Raw genomic sequence first — 23,414 nt, 5'->3', positions numbered from 1 at the left:
AATAGCCCTTACATAGCCATCAGTTCCAAGTACTTTCTATCCCTTCCATGGGTGTACCAGGTGATGCACTGTATGCCCCCCATACTCCTCCTGTATTGGAAGGAAGCTGTTCAATCAGGCATTCCATTTTGTCACAATTAAAAAAGAATGTAAATAATTTGAATACTTTTTATATATATATATATATATATATATATATATATAACAATGTGGTTTTACTGTATGTAAGGATAACTTGGATGGCAAATTTATCAATGTAGGTTTAGCACATGGTTTTAACTACATGGTTTTAACTACATCAGTGTAGTTAAAACTTTAAGACATGTACACTAATTAGAGGGCCAGTGTGAATGGTAATGGTTGATCTCTCTTTATGAAAGCATAATATATATAGGATGTATATGAAACAAAGATACATTGTGTGCTACATCAGCGGGTCATTAATGCTGCATTCAGATCGCAAATGCCGGATCCTACCCGGTAAGAGAAACGTGTACTTACCGGGTGGGATCCGGCATTTGCGCTTCGTTGCTGGCTTTCCGACCCGGCAATATACCGGGTCGGTTGCCATAGCAGCGGAGATCGCAGCAGCAGCAGGTGCGGGGGTGGAGGCGGCGCCGGGAGATGAGCTCATCTCCTGCGCCGCCTCTGCCTATGCTGTGAATGGGAGCCGTGTCGCATCGGAACGGCTCCCATTCACACTGCACCTGACCCGGTAATCAACCCGGTAATAACCCTTCTTTTTTACCGGGTTGAATTACCGGGTCAGGCGACCCGCTAATTCACCAAAGGACCTTTCACATCGCATACGGACCCGTTTCGACACGGCAATATGCCGCGTCGATACCGGGTTTTTAGTGCGATGTGAAAGGGGTATTAGTTGATATGTATGTACTAGGTCGACAGGTCAAAAGGTCGACATGAGTTTTTATTTTTTTTTATTTTTTTGGGACTTTTTCATACTTGACGATCCACGTGGACTACAATTGGGAATGGTAACCTGTGCCGAGCGCAGCGAGGCACCTGGCCCGAAGCATCGCGAGCCATGCTTTGGGACACGGTGCACTAATTGGGGTTCCCCGTCACTTTACGAAGAAAACAACACCAAAAAAGTAAAAAAACTCATGTCGACATTTTCACCTGTCGACCTAGGACACGTCGACCGAGTGCATGTCGACCTAATGCCCACGTCGACCTTCAGTGGTCGACCTACTGACTGTCGACCTAAGTTGAGTCGACCCGTACCCTTGCTCGCCTGGGTCTTTTGAACAAAAAGTGTTGTATCACATATTGTTTTTCTAGTGGATTACCAGGCTGGAAGAAAGAAGAGGTGAGCAATTTCATGGAAAAAGATGAAAGTGTTAATTTAAATAATTGTTTGTTTTTTCTACAGTGTTTGTTTGTGTTGTTGTTTTATTCTACAGTGTTTCTTTACAAGAAGACACAGGTCCCAGCAGGCCATGCATGAATGGGTATGCCTGTGCTTGCAGTTTGTGTTAATAACCCACACACAGCAAAATAAAGGGAAAGGGTGAGGGGCGTGGAGAACAGGTTAGTGCCAGTGAACATTATGACAAGTGCTAGTAAGAGTACTCGACGCCGCTTGAATAAACCACCTTCCACCCGGTTTTGGACTACCAGCCTAGGCTGTAAGTGCATGTGTTGGTTACACTTTGGTAGGGCATGCAGCCGTTTAAAAATGTTTTATTTATTTCACAAGACAGAGCAACTACTGAGGTTGTGCTGACCATCATCCACATGAAAATATGCACCAGCCTCAAGCACTCGCGTATTGACAGATATATCAGCAGCCCCACATTTGGGATTACACCTTACTTAAATACATGAGAACACCTCTTCCCACCCCTGTTCTCTGATTGTAAGTGTAGGTACCATCAGGATGCATCACACTCAGGAATCCTGCACGTACACAGATGTGTCCTCTTACATCTTTGCTCCGTATGCTACAAGTCGTGTTACACGTTATGCGTGAGTGCCATGTGACTTGGTAGCGCCAAGCATCTTTTTTTTTTTTTTTTTTCTCTTGCAAAAATGCATCTTAGATGCAAAGTAATGTAATAGGATGCACAAGCAGCTTTTGCTGATTAAAATGATATGCTGCATGCCTATATTCTGTGTGTAACTGCGAATGTATTTGCATACAAAATGCTATGCTACAGTGTTTTCATGGAAAACACAGTAATGTGTAATTTCGGATGCAGATAGAGCTGCAATTACACGAGTCCTGCCACGGCATGGAGCGAGTTCAATGGGTTGTTTAACGTGACTGCAGCAAGGATGTAATAAGACACATCTGTATGCACTTATTCTCTGAGCAAGGGGGTGATTCCGAGTTGTTCGCTCGCTAGCTGCTTTTAGCAGCATTGCACACGCTAGGCCGCCGCCCTCTGGGAGTGTATCTTAGTTTAGCAGAATTGCGAATGAAAGATTAGCAGAATTGCGAATAGAAATTTCTTAGCAGTTTCTGAGTAGCTTGAGACTTACTCCTACACTGCGATCAGCTCAGCCCATTTAGTTCCTGGTTTGACGTCACAAACACGCCCAGCGTTCGGCCAGCCACTCCCCCGTTTCTCCAGACACTCCCGCGTTTTCCCTGACACACCTGCGTTTTTTGCACACTTCCAGAAAACGGCCAGTTTCCGCCCAGAAACACCCACTTCCTGTCAATCACACTCCGATCACTTCAACGATGAAAATTCTTCGTTCGGACGTGAGTAAGTCTACTAAATTTTGTGTTAAAATACTAACCGCATGCGCACTGCGTACCATGCGCATGCGCATTTTTGCCTTACTCGCTCCGTTGCAAAAATCGTCAACAAGCGAACAACTCGGAATGACCCCCCAAGTGCAGTGGGAAATCACACTGATGTGCTCAGCAAAAAGGCACACACTGAACTCCGCAGTAGCCCTTAAATCCTTAATTATTGGCTTTGTGAGATAAAACTATTTTAATAGTTGGTGTAATGGTGAGCATTACTCCCTCACAGCACAGAAGTCTTAGATTCAATTGCCACCATGGCTCTAACTGTGTTGAGTTTGTATATTATCCGTACTTGCATGGGTTTCCCATGGGTGCACCAGCTTTCTCCCACAATACAAAAATATACTGGTAGGTTAATTGGCTCCCAACTAAAATTAACCCAAATGTATATGTGCGTGGACACATACTTCCCAAATTTTGTGAAGTGATAATCGGGCCCTCAGCGTTTGCTAAAGTGGGCATGTCCTCAGTAGTGACATGACCTTGTGGGAAACGCCATGACTGCGAGTCACGCCTCCATTTTCATCATGCTGAGGGCTAGTGCTCTGGAAGCTACAGGGCTGCCCCTAGTTCCTCTCTCCACTGAACAGACACCGTATGTGGAAAGCGTCTATTCTCCGCTTGCTCTTATAAGCAGAGCAGCAGGTGAGAGGAAGCCTTCCACCGGGTATGGGTCATAGGGTCGACATGCATTAGGTCGACCACTATTGGTCAACAGTGACTAGGTCGACACCTGAAATAGGTCAACACAGTCATTAGGTCGACGTGAACAAGGTCGACATGAAAAAAGGTTGAAATTAGTTTTTTTACTTTGTTTTGTGCCGTTTTCATTGTAAAGTGTCGGGGAACCTAAATTAGTGCACCGTGTCCCCTCGTACGGGCAAGGTTACTGTTCCTAATCGTAGTCCACGTGGATTGTAAAGTGCGAAAAGTAAACAAAATGTGAAAAACACATGTAGACTTTTTTCCATGTCGACCTACTACATGTCGACCTAGTGACCATGTCGACCTAATGCATGTCGACCAATAGTGGTCGAACTAATGACCGTATCCCCTTCCACCACTGGACACTGTGACCCAGGAATGGGACGGCAGGACAGTGCCCAAAAATCGTGACTGTTCCCAAAAAATTGGGGTGGTTGGGAGGTATGGTGTACATGTGGTAGGGAATATATTGTAAGATCCACTGGAGCAGGGACTGATGTTAATGGCCAAAGATTTTCTTTAAAGCACTGCGGAACATATATGCTATATAAATTACAAATATAAAATAAATAAATAAACACATAGGAAGGATGTAAAATAAATAATTTGTGTGCCAAGAAATCTACTGGGCTTTTTAATTATTTTAGTCAACTTCACTAATTGCATTCAATAACTTTATTTGATAAAATGCAAATGAATCTAGCCAGGCTTGCATAATGCAATGTTTCTATACTGGAGAGAGGCTGGACTAGCTAAAATATGTGATGTCTTTGATCCAGGAGATGTTCTCTATTTGTTCCAACAAATACAAATTTCCCCATAGATTGTAAGCTTGCGAGCAGGGCCCTCCTATCTCTATGACTGGTTGTTATTACCCAGTTTTGTCTTATCATTGTATCCAGTTGTAAAGTGCAATGGAATATGCTGTGCTATATAAGAAACTGTTAATAAATAAAATACAGGACAAATATGAGATGCCTCAATCGCCACGCCATTCTTTATGTACTTACAGCTGTGCCATTATGCAATGTCATTTACCACTACAAACTGTACTCTACCCTCCTCTGACACATTGGAGCTTTTACTCCATTTTCTTACGATGAACCAATGTAGTATTAAATACCTGTACTTGGATCTGGTAGCTGCGGTTCCTTTTGACCCGTGGCTCCCCACCTATAAGGCCTGGAATGATTTACATCTAGGTTGCTTCTCGTCTGACCTTTTACTTAAATATTACACCAATACTTTAAAATATCTACTTAGCTCTATGGGCCTAATTCAGATCTGATCAGGTGCAAAAGCATCGGCGGCGATGCTTTTGCACCTGGTGAGTAGTTCCCTGCCAGCGCAGCTCTTGCGCGCTGGCAGGCAGCTACTCCCCGCGTTCTGGGTCACAGCGTCTGCGTGTGATGTCACGCAGCCGCCGCGGCCCACCCCCTCCCCCCACATGGTCCAGACATGTCTCCATTGTCCAGACCGCGCCCCGCCAATGGCGTTCTAACGCCCTGTGACCGCCTCTGCCTGTCAATCAGGGGCAACACTTCAACATTACTTTTGGAAATGTAGGAAACTGAATTATTTTGGAACAAAATATTACAATTCCCTAAAATCCTTACTGGTTTGCCTTTAACTTTTCAGATTATTACAGCACTGTGCTCTTCTGCTGTTGTGATCTTTGGGTCCCGGTGTTTCAGGGGTGAAATGCCTCATCTTTATTCCCACTCCTCACAGTTATATTAGCAATGGCTACAAATGGGTTTAGGGCCTAATTCAGAGTTGATCGCAGTAGCAAATTTGTTAGCAGTTCGGCAAAACCATGTGCAATGCAGGGGGGGCAGACATAACATGTGCAGAGAGAGTTAAGGTGCCCATACACTTGTGCGGGGCATTGCACCGGCAGTTCAGGTGCGATGAAATCGCACCTGAACTGGCAAAAAGATTACCATGCGATAATGCAATAGATCGCATGGTAATCACGTGATGGGCACGTCACCACCGAGTGGGAGCGGCACATCGCAGTGCGATATATAGCATGTGTTTCTAGAACTAGCATGTGTTTCTTGCACTGCGATCCGATAAATATTATGTGCAGCACATAATATCTTGAGAGGCGATATTCGACCGGCGTGCCCGCGCATCACGTCGAAAGGTACTAAAATGTGCATACAATCCTTCGATTTCTCTCACAGATGTGGTCGAAATCGAAGGATAGTACCGATAATCTCATAAGTGTATGGGCACCATTAGATTTGGGTGGGGTGTGTTCAAACTGAAATCTGAATTGCAGTGTAAAAATAAAGCAGCCAGTATTTACCCTGCACAGAAACAAAATAACCCACCCAAATCTAACTCTCTCTGCACATGTTATATCTGCCCCCCCTACAGTGCACATGGTTTTGCCCAACTGCAAAAAAAATTTTGTATTTGTCACAAAGTGTTGAGTAATGAGCAATGATTCTTTGAGTTTGTTTTTATATGTTTACCGAGTGATCTATATACTGTATGAGACTCTATTTAGAGTTAGAGATTCCATATTATTGCACATCTACTGATGTGATTTATCTTTCTTTTGTAATTGCCTTCTTTTTCAAATTAAAATAAAAAATGCTAATTAATCTAAAATATTATGACCATTTTATTCATTTATATAAACAAAATTAACAAAAGTCCAATTAAATTAAACACTGTTAATAATGGAAGTTTTAATCCAAACTCTATATTCACAAATGTTTAAAGTCATTTTTAAGATCATTATACAGTAGTCAGAACAACAAAACCTGTGTTAAAACTTAAAACTGTGAATGATTAAATGTAAGATTAAATTCCCCAAAGTGCCATGGCACATTGATATTATGATATTAAATGAATAGTAATTCAACCCAACTATTTTTAGTATTTTCTTGGCACCATTCAAGGGAATATTCTTGAACTGAGTTTCCATTTGGGTTAGCTGAATGAAGCTTAGTGAGTCACACTTTAACCATTAGTCTCCTGTATTACAATGTGCTGTTAATAAATATACAGAGAAAGACTGATTGGCAGATAATAATGATCTTAACATGACAGTCACTCACTAAAAACCATTGCCTGAGATGCCAGCAATCTTTTGCTACCCGAGTGCAGGGCTGTAGTATAAAAAAAAAAATTAAAAAAGCAACCCTCTGTATGTTCTAGGCTGCTGTTTTGCTGGTAACAAACCAAAATAGGAAAGCAAGAAGCACTATAGTATAAACCAGCGCTATGGACTGTAAAATGGGTGTTTGTAATAAGGACTCGGTAGGCAGGTTTTCCGGTAAAACATAGTGTCTTTACTGGCATCAGACACTGTGCATAGCATACACACTCAGGCTTAGGCCTGGGAACACAGGAACAAACAGAAAATAAACAAACAAACAAACTTAAAAAGTCCTAGCACTCCTTGTGCTCAGCAATCAGTCTGCTGCAATGGCTTGCTCTCCTGGCAAGGCCAATGTGAAGTTCCTGGCACTATGGAGACATTGGTCTACTAACTAGCCTCTAGCAGGCATCAGTGCAATGCACGGTTGGTGTTTGGGAGTTTAAACCTCCCTCTCCTGCTTCTGATTCCTGCTGGCTCTAGGTGAGCTGGAAAACCCAGACCAAGCCCGAAGTTATAAATGACTACTGCAGATGTAGAATGTGCAGGTCTTATTTTCTTATATATATATATATATATATATATATATATATATAAAAAGAATTGGATCACCATTGGGTAGCCATCAGCCATCTGAGTAAGCCTAAGCTTTCTCAGAACAGCTGCCCGAACTCTGCAGCCAAGGCCAGTAAATTTCCATGGGAACACGCAGAAACTGGCTGTGGCACATCCGGGAAGTAGGGGCCACCCTCCCCTCCCCCAGTCGGTTATAGTCTATTAATCAGACTGCGGCTTCCCTAACACTGTGACTGTGACCGGAGCCGGTGCTGCATCCAAGTACATGTGCACTGTGGCTCCAGCACATGCATACTCCAATCAGTGACTAAAGCTGGGAACACAGTACATGATGTGTGTACTCAGCTGCATCAGCAGTTATGGGGCCCGGCATTGGATAAAGTTCATGCACATTTGCCGATGCCGGCAGCGATGTAGCAACAGCGGCGCCCAGCATGGCCCTCGCTAGCGATGTCTACTGTCGTTTCTGCATGTAGGGATGATGGAGGATTATGTTGATGACTCACGGGAGTGCACATCATCAGCAACGTAGTGGCTATACACTAGAAGATGTGCCCAATAGTCTGTCCGATCCACCGGATCAGACAACATATTGCCTAAATAAGTGATCATCTTCATAAGAAGATGGAGCCCCAAGTTAAAAAGTAGGCAATGAGTACTATTATACTAAAGTGTTTACCGTCTGCCAGGGATCTTTCTATAATCTGGCTGCCTATATCAAACATATGTTTTAAACAAAAAAATGATGTCATGATGACATGGTATAATTTACTAAGCTTCACTCATCAAACCCAAATGCAACCTAAGGTGTGTACACACGGTGAGATATTTTCTTTCGATTTTGACTATATAGTCAAAATCGCATGAAAAGTTAGTGCAGATCGCAAGGTGAAAGTCCCTTTGCGATCCCGATTCGATCCCGATGCACGGTCCCGCCAGGTCGGCATCGTAAGAAAAGATTGACAGTGCAGGCAAGTCAATCCTTGCTAGATGGGTGTACTATCTAGTTCATCTCACATGTCAATGACATCTCACATAAGCCAAAATCTCACATAAGCCAAAATCGTAAGCACACATAGTCCATATCTCAAGAAAAGTTAGTCAAAATCTGCCCTATCTGGGCTCCGGGGAGTTCAAGGGAAATCGCAAGTGAAAATCGGGCATAGCAAGGATCTCACCGTGTGTACACACCCTTAGTTCAACACAATGGTGCTATACATGTGCAATATTTAAACCATTTTGGGGGTTCTACTATTTTAGTAAATGGTGGTGCATTATGCTTGGGGCTGTAACAGGTCTAGGCATAGGTGTGCGCAGGGGGGGTTCCTGGTGCGCACAGGCACCCCCTAATGTCTGGCACCCCAATCTCACAAGCCTGATGCAGCGATTGCCGAGCAGGCTGATTACTGTCCCCTCTGCGCTGCACCCTGTCAGGATTGCATTACTGACCGGACGCCTGGGTTAATCAAGGGTGCCACTGCCACCGGCTTTCAAACTCCATGTACAAAAACATGCTCACATGCCCTCCTGCCACATGCCCACCTCTCTCCTTCTATGCTATGCCAACGCCAGCCACTGATGAGGATCAGCATGCAGCCAGCTTTCCTCTTAGGAAGACAAATTCAATACTGGCAGGCGGTCGGCAGCAGCATTGACACGTCACTCGTTTTTACCAGCAGCAGCAGTACTAGTCTGTGACTGTCAGTGTCAGTGAGTGACTGACTTGTAAGTAAGCTGCTGCAGCTTGCAGGAGAAAGAGAGGGGGAGCCAGACCAGGCTGAGGAGCAGAGTAATTGCAGTAAGTACCATCAGGGGTGTTTGTTTGGTGCACACCACAACATCTGACAATGTATCTGCTTTATTAGAATTGGTACAAGGGTGGATATTTTATATGCGTTGACCATCAATAGATGGTGCTAGACACGCCCATAAGGCGGTGCTAGACACACCCCTCCGATGGTGCACCCCCTAATAAAATGTGCTGCGCACGCCTATGGGTCTAGGCATGGCACATTGACTACTTAATATTACATTTAGAACCGCAAAGCTTTAAGATGACTTTTTGTTCTAATTATAAAGGTAGACTCTTAGTAATGTCACCAGTACCTAGCAATTTGATAGGCTGCATATTGGTTTAGACTCCATTGTGTATAGCTGGCAGATCCACCATAAGCAAGGTAAAACAAAAATTGGGATGCCAGAAATCTTTAACAGGAAAAAAAAGAATTATAATGGCTCAGCACAACTACATGTGAATCATGGTAAAACCTTGCATAGATCTCAGAAATGTGAATTACCAAATCAACCTTTACAGTCGATATTTAAGTCTTCATCAATGAGCCCATTAACTCGTCAGGCATACAGATTGCATTAAATGGAAAAGAATGTATCACATTAGTTGCACAGAATTGGCTTTGATAGGTCATAAAACTATGAGGTAGGCATATTATCGATTCACAAGATCTAGTTCTAGTGGTAAAAAGCTGATGGTGAAGCAGCAGACTATTGAAAGCTGGCTAGGAACAGCTGTGATACCTTGCACGGATGAGGGTCAACGCCGTAGGTTTCCAGGGAATGTGCTTTCAGTAGCAAATTAAATTCTGCAACAGCTGGGCTCTGACCTCTGTAATGGCAAATGCAGAGGATGAAGGGGTCATTACAAGAGTTACACAGTAAGCAAAACATGTCCTGAGAATTCCCATTTTGCTTGTGTTTCATAGGTCAAATCCAACAGTAATAAAGATTACATAACACACTGGTATTGCTTGTTGTTACACAATACAGTATTAAAATTTATATTGCATAATTAGAATATCAAGTCGATAAAGGTAAAAGCAATACAGTAAAGTTAAAAAAATGGTAGCATATAGTAGGCAAGTATGTATATTGAAGGTCTCAGTTATCAGGACAAATGAATGTACGGGTGTACACATTTATGCATATAATGATCCTGGGTAGAAGACTAAAACATACACTTTACTGTTATAAGCAAAGTTTTAATTGAAGTCTTGAAATGCATGACTCATGTCTAAATGTAAGATGTTCAGAAAGTCAATGTGTATCTAACAGAGGGGCAGATGTATTAAGCCTGGAGAAAGGATAAAGAAGTGATAAAGCAGTGATACGTGCAAGGTGATAACGCACCAGCCAGTCAGCTCCTGTCATCTTTCAAATCCGTAATGATTGGCTGGTGAGTTATCACCTTGCGCTTATCAGTGCTTTATCACTTCTTTATCCCTTCTCCAGGTTAATACATCTGCCCAAGAGAACCTAAGAGCACATCCTGAAACACACTATGCATGACTTCCAACATGAGCCATCTCACCTAGGACACAATGGGTGGTATTCAAATGATAGATTACGCCCAATCTCCCTTCTAAAGTGATCCCCGTTATCGCGCATATCGCGCCCATAGTAATTAGGTTTAGCTGCGTAAAGGGTTGGGTGCCCTTGCTACTCCGGGGGTAGCGAGCTGAAATTATTATACCACACCCGTCAGCAGAAGCAGAACAGGTGTGAAAGAGGGGTGAAAAGAATTGAATACCACCCAAAGATTGTCTGATATTTCTACTTATTCTCTTTCCCAATAACCTGTACTGAATTAATGATGGACTAAAGTAGAACTAAAGACGCTACTGTATTAGTTAGGAACATTCAACCTCTTTAACCATGTTCATTATTAAACTACATATGATAGCTCCTGCCATGGAAAATATTAATAAAAAGGTTATAAAATACCCATGTCCTAAATAAGGTAATCTGCAGATTCAATGTAATCCCTAAATAAAACAGTAAGGGGCTGATGCAGAGTTAAACGCAAGTCAGTTTTGTGGGTGGAGATTGAATGTTTTCGTATTGCGCAAGCTTTGGAACAGAGCACATACAACTACAGGCAATGCATCTCTCATGACACCTGATAGGGCGTTTACCGTGTAAGCAACGTTTAGTGAAGAAGATGATATTGCAAGCTATTCAGAGTTGTGCATGCACATAATTATCCATGTTTCAGATGGATCTATTTCACCAGGCATAGGACAAGTTCAAGTGAGCAATAATAATGATGACAGTTATGAGACCACGCATGTGGATATGGGAGCTATATGAAAGGAGAATATGCGCATTTTGGCCCTAATTCAGAAATGTATACAAACCCAGTGTCACATACATCTCCAATGGTGTGAGGTCTGCACATGCGAGATTGCTCTCAGTGCCCTCTAAGACAAAGCATGATTGACATGATTGGGAGCAGGGGAAGGTGCGCCTATGGCCAGCCTTACAGAAAATGGAGGTGCTGAAGTCAGTGGCTGTGTCCTTGGATGCAGTTTCACTGGCTTCAGCTACGTGAATTCGGACACAGCAACATATCACGGAAGCCGTCAGGAGGTTTAAAAGATCTAAATCAAATCAATATTTGGTGTGACCACGATTTGCCTTCAAAACAGCATCAATTCTTCTAGGTACACTTGCACACAGTTTTTGAAGGAACTCCGCAGGGAGGTTGTTCCAGATAACTTGGAGAACTAACCACAGATCTTCTGTGGATGTGGACTTGCTCAAATCCTTCTGTCTCTTCTTGTAATCCCAGACAGACTCGATGATGTTGAGATCAGGGCTTTGTGGGGGCCATATCATCACTTCCAGGACTCATTGTTCTTCTTTACGCTAAATATAGTTCTTAATGACACTGGCTGTATGTTTGGGGTTGTTGTCCTGATCCAGAATAAAGACAGAAGGATTTCGCCTGGCCTACATCCACAGAAGATCTGTGGTTAGTTCTCCAAGATGTTTGGAACAACCTCCCTGACGATTTCTTTCATAAATTAAAAAATCCTCAATCAAAAAGGACGTATCAGGCGCTCCTAAACATTAAACTCAAATTATCTAGTACACCTGTATTTTAAATAACAGCTGCTCTCATAAGGTGTTCTGAACACCAAAAAACACAAAACAATGATGTCTATAAAGATAAACAGTTCAGAGAGCGCGTGGATGCAGAAAAAATAATGACAATTTAATATAAAATAGAACAATTAAAATGCAATATTGCTATATATTAGAAACATTTATCATAAGAACCGCACTAGTGGAAACCTCTGAACTACTAGTCAGAAATGTCTATGATTCCAGATAAATCCGGTAAGGGAAGAAATCCTAAATAAAAGTGGTGAAGCAAAGTTCAATGTCCCACCAATAAGGTGATAATGCTTAAATATCACAATAGAACCGTAGCAGGTCCACTTAAATCCTCTTAAACGGAGCTGATGAAGTTCTTTAGTTTAAACATGCAGAATAGACTGGTACTTCCCACAGCCTGTGGTTAGGCTGCAAACCCCCCACCGCTATCCGACAAGGATGGTATCTCACCGGAGCAGATGTATTGCCCTGCCGCTTCCAGAATCCCTGGGCAGTTGCGGCTGTATAGATGAGGCAGTCAGAAGCGGAGAGTCCCGATGGATAGGGGAGGAGGAGGGGGGAACCTTGAACCACGGCCAGGTGCTGAGTACTCCGTGTGTAAAGACCAGCGCTGCGGCTGTAAGCTGTAGTAGTCTGAGCTCCAACAAGTGCGGTTAAAATCCCTGAACCTTAACGCGTTTCTCCGACATAGGGCAAGTCGGTTTCATCAGAAGGTAAGTAACAAGCTCAAAAGTTGTACTATTTAAAGTGATTGGTAACCAATCAACATTCTCCACATCAGACTTGTAATTAAAATAACAGGTGTGTAGGTGCACAGCACTTTTAAATTACTCCAAAGACACACCAAGAATATTTACCATTAAAACCACTCAAATAGGGTCTCTGGCTATCCTATTAAATAATCACTTAGCATATAGCAAGAATGCTATAGATGCTCATAGAAAATTGAAAAAATTGAGATAAAATGAAATAAGGCATCACGGAGAGAAAGGAATTATTTAAATAGACCAAATAAAACAGAACAAAAATGGATGTGAAATATACCATCCAATTGACATTAGTAGTCAGTTGGATGGTATATTTCACATCCATTTTTGTTTTTTCAATTTTCTATGACAACTATTTAGCTATATGCTAAGTGATTATTTAATAGGATAGCCAGAGACCCTAATTGAGTGGTTTTAATGGTAAATATTCTTGGTGTGTCTTTGGAGTAATTTAAAAGTGCTGTGCACCTACACACCTGTTATTTTAATTACAAGTCTGATGTGGAGAATGTTGATTGGTTACCAATCACTTTAAATAGTACAACTTTTGAGCTTGTTACTTACCTTCTGATGAAACCGACTTGCCCTATGTCGGAGAAACGCGTTAAGGTTCAGGGATTTTAACCGCACTTGTTGGAGCCCAGACTACTACAGCTTACAGCCGCAGCGCTGGTCTTTACACATGGAGTACTCAGCACCTGGCCGTGGTTCAAGGTTCCCCCCTCCTCCTCCCCTATCCATCGGGACTCTCCGCTTCTGACTGCCTCATCTATACAGCCGCAACTGACCAGGGATTCTGGAAGCGGCAGGGCAATACATCTGCTCCGGTGAGATACCATCCTTGTCGGATAGCGGTGGGGGGTTTGCAGCCTAACCACAGGCTGTGGGAAGTACCAGTCTATTCTGCATGTTTAAACTAAAGAACTTCATCAGCTCCGTTTAAGAGGATTTAAGTGGACCGGCTACGGTTCTATTGTGATATTTAAGCATTATCACCTTATTGGTGGGACATTGAACTTTGCTTCACCACTTTTATTCAGGATTTCTTCCCTTACCGGATTTATCTGGAATCATAGACATTTCTGACTAGTAGTTCAGGGGTTTCCACTAGTGCGGTTCTTATGATAAATGTTTCTAATATATATAGCAATATTGTATTTTAATTGTTCTATTTTATATTAAATTGTCATTCTTTTTTCTGCATCCACGCGCTCTCTGAACTGTTTATCTTTATAGACATCATTGTTTTGTTCTTTCATAAATTGTGTGCAAGTGTACCTAGAAGAATTGATGCTGTTTTGAAGGCAAAGGGTGATCACACCAAATACTGATTTGATTTAGACTTCTTTTTTATTCATTCACTTTGCATTTTGTTAAATGATAAAAATAAACTATTAACACTATTTTTGAAAGCATTCTTACTTTGCAGCATTTTTCCCACTCATGCCTAAAACGTTTGCACAGTACTGTACAACAGAACTGAAACCTGTCTACAACAGAATTGAAACCAAACGCAGAGTAAATCATCTTCTAGTAAGCCATGCAATGATAATGCATTAAATTAATGAAACTCCTAAGTCAATTATGAACTTGAAACAAATGTAATTGTATTTCCTTTGCATGTTAAAATAATTCACTGGGGAACAGTCAATCTGTTGCCAGGGATTTAAGATTCAATTTCAATTAATTTTGTGCTCCTGGTCATGAATATACCATGCTTATTTTTCAATTGGCTCTAGTTTTTGAGATATGAATATGTCTAATATTTATGAAAAATTAAATTAAACAATGTCAAAAATAGTTAAAAATATTTTTTTTTATTCTGATTCAATTTGATCAGTAAAATGCTACAAAAACAGGACAAATGCATACATAAGTGTTAGAAAGCTATGAGAATAATTTTTTGTAGGATTTTCTCTTGTATTCTTGTTGCGTGCAGTCCCTCTGCAGACTCCAACGGTAATCGTCCATCATTAAATGGTCCTGCCTTCCTTGATATCTTTCTTCTTCTTGTGTTAATGCGAGGCTCCCAGCAGAGAGAGCAGCAGGAGAAGTAGTGTCAGAGGGCATAATCCAAGTTTCAGTAATGGCTAGTAGGTGCACGGAGTTGGAAATGAAAAGGTCATGAGTGGGGACCAGTTTGTTACAAACAGATCTGGCATTCCAGAGGGCACAGGATAGGGGGTATGAGTTTGTGGGAGAGATGTGAATGAGATTATCAGGGTTCTTCAACTTTACCTGAGCTACTGTACATTACATTTCATAAAATACCCACATCACACCCATCTGGCTCTCTTGCTCCTTCACTGTGCATAGTCATGGAACAGTGCCCCTACGTGATTGGTACCTGCTCATAAGAGGCCTCCACTCTGCTCTACTGAAACCAGAGTTGGAGCAGTGGCATAGACAGGGGCAAATAAGGCGGTGGGTGTGGGGGGGTGTAACATTTCCACCGTTTTAGTGCAATATGGTTTGTTCAGGTGCAACTCTGCAGCCTTTAATTCACGATTCCTAAGCGAGGGGTTCACTACGGCTGGCCGGCGGTCGGGCTCCCAGCGACCAGCATACCGACAGTGTGGCGAGGGCAAATGAGCCCCTTGCGGGCTCGCTGCGCTCGCCACGCTACGGGCACGGTGGCACGCTACGCGCGCCACACTATTTTATTCTCCCTCTATGGGGGTCGTGGACCCCCACGAGGGAAAATAAGTGTCGGTATGCCGGCTGTCGGGCTCCCGGCGCCGGTATACTGAGCGCCGGGAGCCCGACCGCCGGTATACAGAAGACCACCCCTAAGCGAGGACCATAATATAAAAGGGATGACATCAGTGTAATAAGGCAACCTGCAGGACTCAACAGATACCTGAGTTCACTTTTATGAATGTCAACTATTTTTCTTTCCAGTTTCTGTGATTGCTTGGGGAATATCTTGAAGTCACAGATGTAATTGTCAGGATGTTCATCAGGATCATAATCTCCGATTTCAGCTGCAAAACAAAGAAATAAATCTAGCACCTGGTTTATAGAACACTGTGTAAACGAGATAGCAAAATGTCTTATTAAATAAATGGGTTAATTTGCAAAAGTTGTTAAACATTCTGGATGGGGAGCATCAAAGTTTTTGAAAACAGAAATTTGACATTTTTGTGAGATTTCGAACCTTTGATGAAAGTGAAAATTGCATTTATGAAGACAGAGCAAAAACCGCAATGCCGCTATTGCAACCTCCATACAAATTGCGCAATGTACAAACATCAATTTGCAAAGTATATTTTTTTGTCAAGACTACTCAAACTGCATGAGTTTGAAGTATGAAGTTTATAAAATGATGCCTCATTTAGAGTTGATAGTAACAATGCAGTCTGAAAGTAGCAAAATACATCTGGACCCATATCTTAAAATGGACAACTTACATGCTTGCCCTCACTATACTGCGATTACATGTGAACACCCTGGGCCTGTTTCAGGGTTAGATGTAAAATAAAAAAAGAACAAATTTGCACCTTGGTAAAACCATGTTGATCTGCAGGTGGAGTAGAATTAAAATGTACAGAGTTGGGAAGGGGTGTGTCCTGGCGTAATGATACGTGGGCCTAATTCAGCATGGATCGCAATCGAGAATTTTCACAATTTGGCCGTTTTGAAAGACAGCACATGCGCGGCTTTAAGTCATACTTGTTGACTTTCTGGCTGCCCACTTCAGGAGCTTCACAGCCTTTACGGGAGAGTAGGAAAGTCTAAATATAGCTTTGTACTTTAAGGACTGCACAATTACATATTTAGAACCCTGAATATAAGGAACTTGTCACCCACTTCAGATACTGCTGTTAAAAATCAATAGTTTATTTATACATTAATGTTTTCTGACTACTTGTCTTGGAAAAGTTCCTTTTGTAATATACCCTGAACTACAGTGGTCCAGGATTCGGGTGCCAGTGATGCTGCAATCTGACAGCAGGACGTTATTTAAATATATACAGTGTGTGTGTGTGTGTGTGTGTGTGTGTGTGTGTGTGTGTGTGTGTGTATATATATGTATATTGTGACAAGAACACTGGGATAGTGTTTGAGGGCAGGTATATTTGTCCCAGGTTCTTGTCTTACATGTTTTAGAAAATGTTAACTTCTAGGAAAAATGCTTTTTGTTTTGTCTGAACCTTTTCAGTTTGCTGTAAAAGCTGGGTAAAGGCTCTGAGAGAGAGATAAGGCGAGTTCTAGACATTGGGCCCAGTTCGGGTCTTTGGCCTCACAGAGGGCTAATCAGGGTTTCAGCTGTGTAAGAGTGATATAGTGCTTCTAACCTGATTAGTATGGGCAGACTGCCTGGGAAGGCTGCAGGATCTGTGTGTGAGAGACACGCTTTCTGATGCAAGTAAGCTATACAGTATGTACTGAAGAACTCTGTGTTTTGTTTAGTGACAGTTAGGAACATCTTATGTTTAGTTAGTGCCGGACAGGCAAGGTATTTTTATTTTGGGGTTTGTTTTATTTTCTGTTTCAATAAAACTGGCCGGGGTCAGTTGTACCAGAAACTGGACTTGTGTTGTTCCTCAGCTGCTGCGTGCTGCCATATTCCCCAGGAAAAGGCACCTTGCACCCCTACAGTGTTACAACTTGGTGGAGAATGCGAGCATGCCGTTCTGCGCATAAGTGAAAGCAGCAGCTTTGTGAGGCCTGCAGAAAACGGTGGTTTATGCAGATACAGCCCAGTGTGAAGTTACTGAGACTCACCCCTGAGGGTTTGATATATGTCCTGGGTGAAAGCAGCTGCAAAGCCGCCTGAAAAATCTGTTGACATGGAGGATCTGCTTAAAGCCTTGCTGCAAGCTACAGCGGCTCAGCAGGAGGCCAACCGACAGCAGCAGGTGGCAATGGAGGAAAATTGGAGACTACAGCGTCAGGATAGAGAGGCCTTAGCAGAAGTGGTGCAGAGACTTGCAGCTCGGGTTGGAGATGTGGCCGTCAGTGCTCCAACCAGCTCTAGTTCTATACGAGCCAGTCACTTCCTGCAGAAAATGACAGAGGCTGATGATGTGGAGGCCTATCTGACCACGTTTGAAAGGACTGCCGAGCGTGAGAACTGGCCGAAAGCACAGTGGGCCAGTCTGCTGGCACCTTTCCTGTCAGGTGAGCCCCAAAAAGCTTACTTTGATTTAAGCCCTGCTGAGGCTCGGGACTATGATAAACTAAAGACTGAGATCCTGACCCGCCTGGGAGTCACGCTGTCAGTACGAGCACAACGGGTGCACCGTTGGCTGTACGCCATGGAGAAGCCTCCGCGCTCCCAGATGCACGACCTTATTCAGCTAACAAAAAAATGGCTGCAGCCAGAGACATTAACTGGTCCCCAGATGGTGGAAAGAGTCGTCATGGACCGCTACTTGAGATCTTTGCCCATGGTCCTGCGCAAGTGGGTGAGCCATGGAAACCCGGGTACTGCTGACCAATTAGTGGACATGGTAGAGAGGTATTTGGCAGCAGAGGAACTACTGATGACCACCCAGCAACCCATAGATCCTCGACAGCGCCCTTCAGTAAAGACTGGTAAGACTGTTCCGTGGGAAAACGTTGCTGGGCGGTTAAGAGAACGCAAGGCTGGAGAGACTGTAAACACTGGCCCTGGAAACAGGCCAATGGGGCTAGAACGGTCTATGCTGCCCAAATGGGTTGATAATCGTGTGGTTAAATGTTTTAGGTGTGGTATGCCAGGTCATGTTATTGCCAATTGCCCAGTCACGCAAGAACCCATGCAATGTGATGCTGCCTTTGAATGTCGCAGAATGTCTTTCTTTGCTAGGTTAGCCTGTACTGTGGTACCCTCACCTGAGCTGGAAAAACAAATGTGTGATGTGTTCTTAGAAGGTAACCGGGTAGAGGCCTTGCTAGATTCAGGAAGTTTAGTTACCCTCGTGAAAGCTGGGTTAGTGAACCCCTTAAAGGTCCAGCAAATACCTATTGGGGTAACTTGCATACATGGGGATACCCAATATTATGCCACTGCTGAGGTGAATATAGAAACTTGTTGTGGGTCAGCAATGGTTAAAGTGGGACTGGTCCCTACCTTGGTGCATGAGGCCATAATAGGGAGGGATTTTCCTCATTTTTGGAAACTGTGGGAATCACGGTTATCAACAGATGTGAGAAGTAAAAAGCCAGTTGATAATACCGGTGATTTTTTGGATGTACGTGGGTCTTCGGAACTTTCTGGCCCTTTGCCTTTTGCTAGTTTGGCTGGGGAAGTGACAGATGGGGAGTCCAGTGAGGACCCTCTTGCCGGGAACAGAGACATAGTAGTTAGAACTGAAAGCGTGCCTGACCTGGAGGTAAAGAAGGATCTGTTTGCGTCTGAACAGTTAAAGGATCCTACCTTAATAAAGGCTAGAGAGAATGTTAAGATTGTTAATGGGGAACCTGTGGTACCAGGTGACAGGGTTACGTATCCCCACATGGCCATCTGTAATGAGCTCTTGTACCACATTGTCAAAAGGGGTGAGGATGTGGTGGAACAGCTGGTAGTTCCCCAGCCTTATCGGAGAACGGTACTAGATTTAGCTCATAGTCACGTTACCGCAGGACATTTAGGGGCAGAAAAAACCACTGAAAGAGTTTTACAAAGGTTCTTTTGGCCAGGGGTTTATAAAGAAGTGTCTGAATATTGTTCTTCCTGTCCTGAATGCCAGTATCATGCCCCTAGACCCCATTTCAGGAGCCCACTAGTTCCCATGCCTATTATAGAGGTCCCGTTTGACAGAATAGCCATGGATCTCGTGGGGCCCTTGTTAAAGTCTGCTCGGGGCCATCAGTATATCCTGGTAATTATGGACTATGCCACTCGATATCCTGAGGCTGTCCCTTTACGCACTATCACAACCAAGGCGATAGCTAGGGAGCTGGTGCAGGTATTTAGTAGAGTGGGAATACCAAAAGAAATTTTGACTGACCAAGGTACTCCATTTATGTCAAGGATCATGAAAGAATTATGCAAGTTATTTAAGGTCACTCACCTCAGGACGTCCATCTACCATCCCCAAACTGACGGGTTGGTGGAAAGGTTTAATAAAACATTAAAAAGTATGTTAAAAAAGGTTGTTGAGAGAGATGGGAAAAACTGGGATTGTTTGTTGCCCTACTTGTTAATGGCCATCAGAGAAGTTCCTCAGTCCTCTACGGGGTTTTCTCCATTTGATTTGTTGTATGGTAGACACCCCAGAGGGCTGTTGGATGTTGCCAAAGAGACGTGGGAAGGACAGCCCACTCCTTATAGAAGCGTTATTGAGCATGTAACACAAATGCAGGATAGGATTGCAGCCGTGGTACCTGTTGTCAGAGAGCACATGGAACAGGCCCAAAGTGCTCAACAGAGGGTCTATAACCGGAGTGCCAAGATACGGGAATTTGCTCCTGGAGATAGAGTTCTTGTTTTGGTACCCACTGTGGAAAGCAAATTCCTAGCTAAATGGCAGGGTCCATTTGAGATTAGGGAAAAAGTGAATGAGGTTAATTACAAAGTATACCAGCCGGGAAAGAGAAAACCCGAACAGATCTACCATGTTAACTTAATCAAACCCTGGAAAGATAGGTTGTCTCTGTCAGCGGAGCCTTGCCCTTCGGTGTCTTCACCCCGGTTGCTTCCCGCAGTGAAGGTGTCAGAGACATTATCAGCTGATCAGAACAATCAGGTTAAAGAATTTCTCATCCAAAATAGGGAGGTATTTTCAGAGCTGCCTGGCCGAACGACCATAATAAAACATGACATTGTCACAGAACCAGGGGTCAGGGTTCATTTAAAGCCATATAGGATTCCTGAAGCTCAGCGAGAAGCTATTTCTAAGGAAGTTAAAACCATGTTAGAACTTGGAGTCATAGAGGAGTCTAACAGTGAGTGGTCCAGTCCCATAGTGCTCATCCCGAAGCCCGACGGTAGCATACGCTTCTGTAATGACTTTCGTAAGTTAAATGAGGTGTCCAAGTTTGACGCATACCCCATGCCCCGTGTGGATGAGCTTGTAGAAAGGCTGGGAACAGCCAGGTTTCTCACCACATTGGACCTGACCAAAGGTTACTGGCAAATACCTTTATCTGATAGCGCCAAAGAAAAAACAGCCTTTTCGGTTCCGGAGGGGCTGTACCAGTATAAGATGTTACCCTTTGGGTTGCATGGGGCTCCAGCAACCTTTCAACGGGCGATGGATAAAATTTTGAGGCCCCATAGAAAATATGCAGCTGCCTATTTGGATGATGTGGTAATTCACAGTACAGACTGGGGGTCACATTTGGTTAAAGTACAAGCAGTACTGGACTCAATCAGAGAGGCAGGGTTAACTGCTAACCCAAAGAAGTGCTGCCTCGCAATGGAGGAGGTCAAATACTTGGGCTTCACCATAGGCAGAGGTCTGATTAGGCCCCAATTGAATAAAGTTGATGCTATTCAAAACTGGCCTCGTCCAGTGAATAAAAAACAGGTAAGGGCTTTTTTGGGAATTACTGGGTACTATAGACGGTTTATTCCTAATTTTGCGACCACAGCGGTGCCGTTGTCAGACCTTACCAAAGGGAAGCAGTCAAATGTGGTGAAATGGAACCCTGATGCAGAAAAGGCGTTCCAAGCGTTAAAAGTGGCTTTGTGTTCACAACCGGTGTTGATAACACCAGATTTTTCAAAAGAATTTGTGGTACAGACAGATGCCTCAGAGGTAGGGATAGGTGCTGTGCTGTCCCAAACCAGAGATGGGGACGAACACCCTATCATTTATTTGAGTAGGAAACTCAATGAGCATGAAAAAAGGTATGCCATTGTGGAAAAGGAGGCTTTGGCCATTAAGTGGGCACTAGATACCTTGAGATATTACCTCTTGGGTAGACAATTCAGACTAGTGACAGACCATGCCCCTTTAAAATGGATGTATGTAAATAGAGGCAAGAATGCTCGTGTAACTAGATGGTTTCTAGCGTTGCAGGACTTTAAGTTTACTGTCGAACATAGACCGGGAACACAATTGGCCAACGCAGATGCATTGTCTCGCATCTTCTGTTTGGGGGCTACAAGTGTTCCGGCCCCTAGGTCGAAACAGGGGAGGGGGATATGTGACAAGAACACTGGGATAGTGTTTGAGGGCAGGTATATTTGTCCCAGGTTCTTGTCTTACATGTTTTAGAAAATGTTAACTTCTAGGAAAAATGCTTTTTGTTTTGTCTGAACCTTTTCAGTTTGCTGTAAAAGCTGGGTAAAGGCTCTGAGAGAGAGATAAGGCGAGTTCTAGACATTGGGCCCAGTTCGGGTCTTTGGCCTCACAGAGGGCTAATCAGGGTTTCAGCTGTGTAAGAGTGATATAGTGCTTCTAACCTGATTAGTATGGGCAGACTGCCTGGGAAGGCTGCAGGATCTGTGTGTGAGAGACACGCTTTCTGATGCAAGTAAGCTATACAGTATGTACTGAAGAACTCTGTGTTTTGTTTAGTGACAGTTAGGAACATCTTATGTTTAGTTAGTGCCGGACAGGCAAGGTATTTTTATTTTGGGGTTTGTTTTATTTTCTGTTTCAATAAAACTGGCCGGGGTCAGTTGTACCAGAAACTGGACTTGTGTTGTTCCTCAGCTGCTGCGTGCTGCCATATTCCCCAGGAAAAGGCACCTTGCACCCCTACAGTGTTACAATATATATATATATATATATATATATATATATATATATATATATATATATATATATATATATATATAATGAGATATATATATAATGATGGGGCCTTGATAAAGATTCAAAACGTTGGCACAAAGGCATGCAAATAAAGTCACAAGAAATGTATATCTGGAGAGTGCATTTTTTCTACAAATAGTTGATTGTAATATATAACTATGGGACTGCCTCTCTGGTAATCCCTAAGGAAGCACCCCAGTGATTCACCCATTAAAAGATGGGTGCAGGACCTAGTGTATACACACACACACACACACACACACACACACACACACACACACACACACACACACATATATTTATTATATTTTTTATTTTTTTAAAGCGGAAATCCTTTTTAAATAAAAATATACAAAAAATACGCCTTGTGATACAAATGTGAAAAATAAAATGAGGAATTGTTCTGCTGTGTAGAAACCAGTTTATTCTGGTAGATAATAAGGAGCATAAGAAGAACACATACTAACCTTGCACAATACATGCACCCAGGAAAGCAGCGTCAGCAAAAGAGCAGAGCAGTCGTCCATGGAATATATCTCTCTTTATTTGTAAATACAAAAGATACCTATAAAGCAAAGAAAACATCTTATTTCAAATGTTGGGGCTCACTAACAGTATATAGCGTGTCATATCCCTAATGAAGACTGGCGCTTACTGAGTGAGGCATTGATGATGAGTTTACAGTCTGATCTCTAGTGACTGAGGTACGGAGGATAACAATGGCTATCATTTCCAATACAGATAATAATGCAGTGCATTTTAAGATGGTTGATTACACCTACTTTAATGCACCACACATATTACATTCGGACCTGCCCCCTTATTCATTTGGACATTTCCTTTTTTCTCCTGCCTGTTTA

At 42.9% G+C, this 23,414-nt stretch overlaps 1 protein-coding gene across 4 annotated transcripts in view; it reads right to left on the bottom strand.

Moving 5' to 3' along the window:
• FRMD3 (FERM domain containing 3) overlaps window positions 1–23,414 on the bottom strand; it is a 366,853-nt gene that overhangs the window by 67,451 nt on the left and 275,988 nt on the right. For all 4 annotated transcript variants that reach the window (XM_063913806.1, XM_063913809.1, XM_063913807.1 and 1 more), the window contains exons 5-7: window positions 23,022–23,119; window positions 15,720–15,843; window positions 9,714–9,801 (exon numbers count right to left, since the gene is read on the bottom strand). In XM_063913806.1, the coding sequence (XP_063769876.1) occupies window positions 9,714–9,801; window positions 15,720–15,843; window positions 23,022–23,119 (310 nt within the window). The remainder of the gene's footprint in view (window positions 1–9,713; window positions 9,802–15,719; window positions 15,844–23,021; window positions 23,120–23,414) is intronic.

Source organism: Pseudophryne corroboree, chromosome 1 (assembly GCF_028390025.1).
Source record: "Pseudophryne corroboree isolate aPseCor3 chromosome 1, aPseCor3.hap2, whole genome shotgun sequence".
Lineage (NCBI taxonomy): Eukaryota > Metazoa > Chordata > Amphibia > Anura > Myobatrachidae > Pseudophryne > Pseudophryne corroboree.
Note: the sequence above shows the minus strand (reverse complement) of the source record. Positions and strands in the feature narration are given on the sequence as shown.